The sequence below is a fragment of the Chrysochloris asiatica genome, unplaced genomic scaffold (genome assembly GCF_000296735.1).
Source record: "Chrysochloris asiatica unplaced genomic scaffold, ChrAsi1.0 scaffold00125, whole genome shotgun sequence".
NCBI classification, from domain to species: domain Eukaryota; kingdom Metazoa; phylum Chordata; class Mammalia; order Afrosoricida; family Chrysochloridae; genus Chrysochloris; species Chrysochloris asiatica.
This window is the reverse complement of record NW_006408643.1, coordinates 6,369,503-6,374,663: the sequence shown is the minus strand read 5'-3', so window position 1 is coordinate 6,374,663 and position 5,161 is coordinate 6,369,503. Positions and strand designations below refer to the sequence as shown.

The 5,161-nt window shown below is 53.6% G+C and overlaps 1 protein-coding gene across 2 annotated transcripts in view; it reads left to right on the top strand.

Moving 5' to 3' along the window:
* Positions 1–825: 825 nt before the first annotated feature.
* The window catches only part of NCLN (nicalin), a 21,186-nt gene continuing 16,850 nt past the window's right edge, over positions 826–5,161 (top strand). The window contains exon 1 of one of the 2 annotated variants that reach the window (XM_006868956.1): positions 826–1,163. In XM_006868956.1, the coding sequence (XP_006869018.1) occupies positions 980–1,163 (184 nt within the window). In that variant the 5' untranslated portion in view covers positions 826–979. The remainder of the gene's footprint in view (positions 1,164–5,161) is intronic. The other variant, XM_006868957.1, reaches the window with a different exon arrangement.

Below are 5,161 nucleotides of genomic sequence, written 5' to 3'. Positions count from 1 at the left end.
CTCCAGACTACACACCCATAATCCATTGGTTTGGCCTCTCATCTAACTGTAGACGCTTCCATTACTTATGGCCTAAGGAGCAATGGTAGCATACTGGTTACGAATCGGGCTGCAAACCGCAAGGTCAGCAGTTTGAAACTACCAGCTCTTCTGCGGGAGAAAGATGAGGTTTTCTGCTCCCGTAAAGATTTACAGCCTCGGAAACCCTGTGCAGGGTCACTACGAGTTGGAACCGACTCCACGGTACATAACCATCAACCATCAGGAGGCCTCTATAATTTATTTATTTTTTTTCATTCATTCAACTATTATACAGATTACCCACGGTGTTCCATGTCTCATGGTAGGTGCTGGGGACACACCAAATAACTAAAACGAAGAAAGTCTTTGCCTTCATGTAGCTTACAATCGGCATTCCTTGGTAGTTTTAGGTGATTACCTCTCAAACTTCTCTCAGGAAGACTTCAACTCCCATGAGCTTTGGGGCTTGTCAGCTAGGACTACAATTCCCAGAAGACCCTGCGCACCAAGATGGCCCTCTCTTCCTTCGTGCCCAACTTCCTTCTAGGTCGCAAGGTCACGCTGTGGCCCCGCCTCTTGCTTCCTCTCCATAAAGACAGGCTTTAAGAAAGCAGCATTTTAAAGTGTTTTTATCTTCAGCCTGTGATTTTATGCGAAACTTTAGCAGCGTTAGTCAAATAGTCCACGGCTTGCAGCGGAGTTAGGGAAGGTTAACAAAGTGGGCCTACAAGTCCCAGGTGCCTTTGCGTGTGCCGGGAGGACTCTAGTTCCCAAGAGGCAGCGCGGCAGGCGGGGTGGTCCGTAGCGCTGCCTGCAGGTCCCCGGGGCGGGCGCCGGCTGACCGGTGCGGCGCCCGCAGGACCCTAGCGACTACCCATGCTGAGGTGAGTCCGCGGGATCTGCCGCCGCCGTCCTATCGCCGCCGCCGCCGCCTTGCGCGGCCCTGCCACCGGCCAGGATGCTGGAGGAAGCGGGTGAGGTACTGGAGAACATGCTGAAAGCGTCGTGCCTGCCGCTCGGCTTCATCGTCTTCCTGCCCGCCGTGCTGCTGCTCGTGGCGCCGCCGCTGCCCGCCGCCGACGCCGCGCACGAGTTCACCGTCTACCGCATGCAGCAGTACGACCTCCAGGGCCAGCCCTACGGTGCGTGCACCTCGCGTCCCCGACCTCCCTCCGCCGGCCTGCCCAGGTGAAGCCCCCCGCAGAGCTCACCTTGGCGCAGCCGCCCTGGATCCCGGCGGCCAAACTCCGCTCTTTACGCTCGGGACCCCGGTAATCCACGATCACTTCCATATGGCCGGCGTCGCCCCCTGGCTCACCGATCCTCTCTCCCTGGACCCGAGCCGAGGCCCCAGGCGCCCACCCACGAGCCCGTGGCTAGAGCTACAACCTTCGGCCTGCTTTTGCCGGGTTTGTAGGGGCACCCCGTTTTGTCCCCTCGATCCCTGGGTGCCCCTGCCCTTGTCTGGTGCCCACATCCTCCCCGCCGCCCCAGCCCCCCATTTCTGCCAAGTGCCCAAGCTTGCTCAGCTCGCTGCTCCTGGACCGAGTTCGATCAGCCCCTCGCCTTTGAATTCCGTGGGTTCCCTTAGGGGGCCCCACGTCTTGTCCCCTTCCTGGTTGCAGATCCACCCTAGGGCCTCACCCTCGAAACTCCCAGAACTTGAGTTCCATTTTCTCAGCATTTCTTGATTGTCTTTGACTCTGGCTCCGTCCCCCTCTTTTAAAGATCCAAGTCTGCACCTCCTTATCCCCGCACACGGATACCTACCCCGTTCTGGTTCTCTTCCAGCAACCTACCCTCTCCCCGCGCCCCTGCCTGCCCGACCCCGGTGCTCCAGCCCTCCCACCCCCCACAAACAACAACAACAACAACTAATTTTAACTCACAGCTACTCTGTATAGGGTTTCGGAGATTGTCAGTCTCTATGGGCGCAGAAAGTCATATAGCTTTCGCCCTTGGAGCGACTGTTGGGTTTGAACAGCTGACCTTGCGGTTAGCAGCCCAATCGGTAGTGGCTTACCACTTGCCTTGGAGCGGACCTTGACCATTGTGTCGGAGTAGGACTGTGCTCCAGTGGGCTGGCAGTGGCTGGGTGCCAGGCCTTTGTTTTGATGCATCTCCTGGGGGACTCGAGCCACCAACCTTGCGTTTCGTTATCAAACACTCAAACCCACTGTGCCACCTTCCAAAACCAAACCCACTGCCCTTGAGTTGATTCCAGGTCATGGTGACCATGTAGGAGAGGAGAGCCGCTCCACAGGGTTACTGAGGGAGACTAAAAACCTTTTCCTGAGGAACAACTGGTGGGTCCAAACTGCAGACCTGTGATGAGCAGTCCAGTGCTTAACCCACAGCGCCAGGGACTCCTAAATAGATAGGTAATAAATGACAAATGTTGTTGTTAAGCACGTTGAGTGGATTATAACTCATGGTGACCCTGGATGAGGTTTCTGAAGCTGTAAATCTTTGCGGGAGCAGAAGGCCTTTTTCTGGGCACAGAACAACTGGTGGGCTCAAACCTCTGACCTTTTGGTTGGCAGCCCCGTGCTTAGTCTACAGAGCCACTGTGTTCCCACTTGACAGATGCGGCAAAGACAAGCTTGTTAGCTGTGTTCTGTTGTGAGCCCTCACATTTTCATTGACAGGTTTTTCAGAAGCAGACCATCAGGTCTTTATTTTGGCGGTACCTCCAACTCTGAGGTCAGCAGTTGAATGTGCTTACCACCACCCACCCCCGGGGATCCCCATGTGTAGCTAGGGCTACCAGGTCAGACAGCCCCTGGCTAGTGTTCTTACAGGTTTCTCAAAGGAACCCTAAGCTAAGAGATCCCAGAATCCTACCCCCACCACACCCCCTTTCTCACCCAATGGCCAGCCTTTCCCAGCACACCCCACTTTTCTCAGCCCTTGGGTGACCCCCTTCAGATGTCCCCCAGGCTGACATGCTGTCCTGCTGTGGCTGGTCAGACTCCCCCAACCCGCCCAGGAAAGGGTGGCCAAATTTGTCCAGTCAAAAGGCAGTCCTGCCTTTATTTCTGCCTTTCTGGTTTGCAAATATCGCCCTCTTAAGTGTCCTTCCCTGTCCTTGCAGACCGTTCCAGAACCTTCTTTTCCCAGACCTCCTTGTTAGTTGCCATATTTCCTCACAGGTCCTTCTTTCCTTGAACTTTCCCCAGCCTCTGTTTCCTCACTTAGCTGCCCCTCAAACAAATGAACAAGCTCCAAAGAGTTGCCATGGAGTCCGCATACAGTGATGACCCCCCGCCGCCCGTGACAGAGTTGAGATTATCACCAGGTCTTTCTCCTGCAGAGCTGCTCCATGGGGTCCTTTCACCCCCTGCACTGCCAGGGCTTCTGCACCCCGCCCTTGTTGTGAAGTGCCATCGAGTCGGTTCCAACTCATAGCAACCCTGTGTAGCAGACAACCTCATCTTTCTCCTATGGAGTGACTGGTGGGCTTGAACCGCCAACCTTGTGGGTCATAGCCCAGTGGTTGTCCTACAGATCCACTGTACTCTCCATCCTAGGCGTCAGTGACCCAGCGGTCATTGAGTTGACTCTGGGTCCCGATGACCCCGCATGTTAGAGCAGAACTGTGTGCCTGCCGTCCGGTTTTCAGTAACTGTCTTCAGAAGCAAATAGCCAGGACTTTGTTCTGAAGCATCTCTGAGTGGGCCAACCTTTTGATGAGCAGCAAGCATGTTCGCCAATCTCTTTAATCTCAGTTTTTTGTTTTGTTTTGTTTTTCTTCTCCTCCCTCTCAGCTCTGTGCCCTGGCACTGGAATTCCTTCTGGTCGTACTGTTTTTCCTGAATTGGGGTCTCCTCTAAACCTGCCTTCCCTCTAGTCTTTATCCTTCCTAATGAGAAACCCCTAAAGGCATGGTGTCTAGGTGTATTGGGCTAGGTGGGCTAGGTGCATCCGCTAACCACAAAGTCAGCAGTTTAAACTTCCCAGCTGCCCCATGGAAGACCCGTGAGGCTCACTGTTCCCATAAAGACTCGTAGTCTCGGGAAGCTTGTGAAGCAGTTGTACTGTGTCTTACAGGGTCACTGTGAGTCGGAATGCACTTGAGGGATTGGATTTTCCAATCTTTGTAAATCTTCCCCTGGCTTCATAAGGGAGAAGAAGAATCATACTCAAAATCCTTACGAAGTGGCGGTCAGACAGGCCTCTGCCCTACTGCCTTCCTTATCCCAGTCTGACACCAGCCACTCTGCTTCACATCTGGGGTCGATAAGCCATTGGCAATGACCCCCCAGAACTTGTCGACAGTACTCACATCATGGGGTTTGTTTGGGAAGTGAACAGGGGACGATTCCGGATCCCAAACCACTCGGCATAGCAGCTCGGGACTACCTTTTCTCTGTCATACTGCGGGCGCGCCTGCCTCTTGTCTTCAGCCTCTCAGTTTGTGCCCTGCTTGAGCAGTTCTTAGAAGCTCCTTTAGCCAATCTGGAAATGCCCACGGGCACTCAGCTGTACTCTGTCCATGGCCTCTGAGCCCACAGCTACTCTCTTCCCATGCCGCCACCCCCTCTGCTGGCATTGCTTTCCAGCGCTCTTCTTTCTTGATGGTCTGGGCATCGTCTGTTCCTGTTTCTGAAAAGCCTCCTTTTTTAAAAAAACCTTTTATTGTGAATTATGTGATAGTTTACATGGGAGAACATTAGTTTTATATTCATCCTATCGTATATTGTTTCATTGTCATGGTTACAGTCCCCTCCATGCATCATCAACCAACCAAAGGGTATGCCCTGTAAGTCTGCCCCCCAGTTGTCAGCACACAGCCCCTCTCCTTCTCTGTGTCTAAAGTCCCCAGCCGCTCCATCTCTCCATGTCATCATCTCTGCCTCCATCTCAGGCATCACTGCTTCTCTGGGTAGGGTCCCACTCTCCGCTTTTCTCCTTTGATGGTTCCAGGGACCTCCACTCCTAGACTGAAAAGTCAATCACTCCCCTCCTTGCTATAAACTGTCCACCTCTACATTTCCAGCTCTCACAATCAGTCCTGATAACAATTATGCACTATTGTATCACAAGAGACCTATCCGCATTTCATTTCATCAGCCCTGCCTAGACAGATTGGATACTACTCAGTGGAGATTCTACCTTCCTCCACGCCCTCTGGATCTAG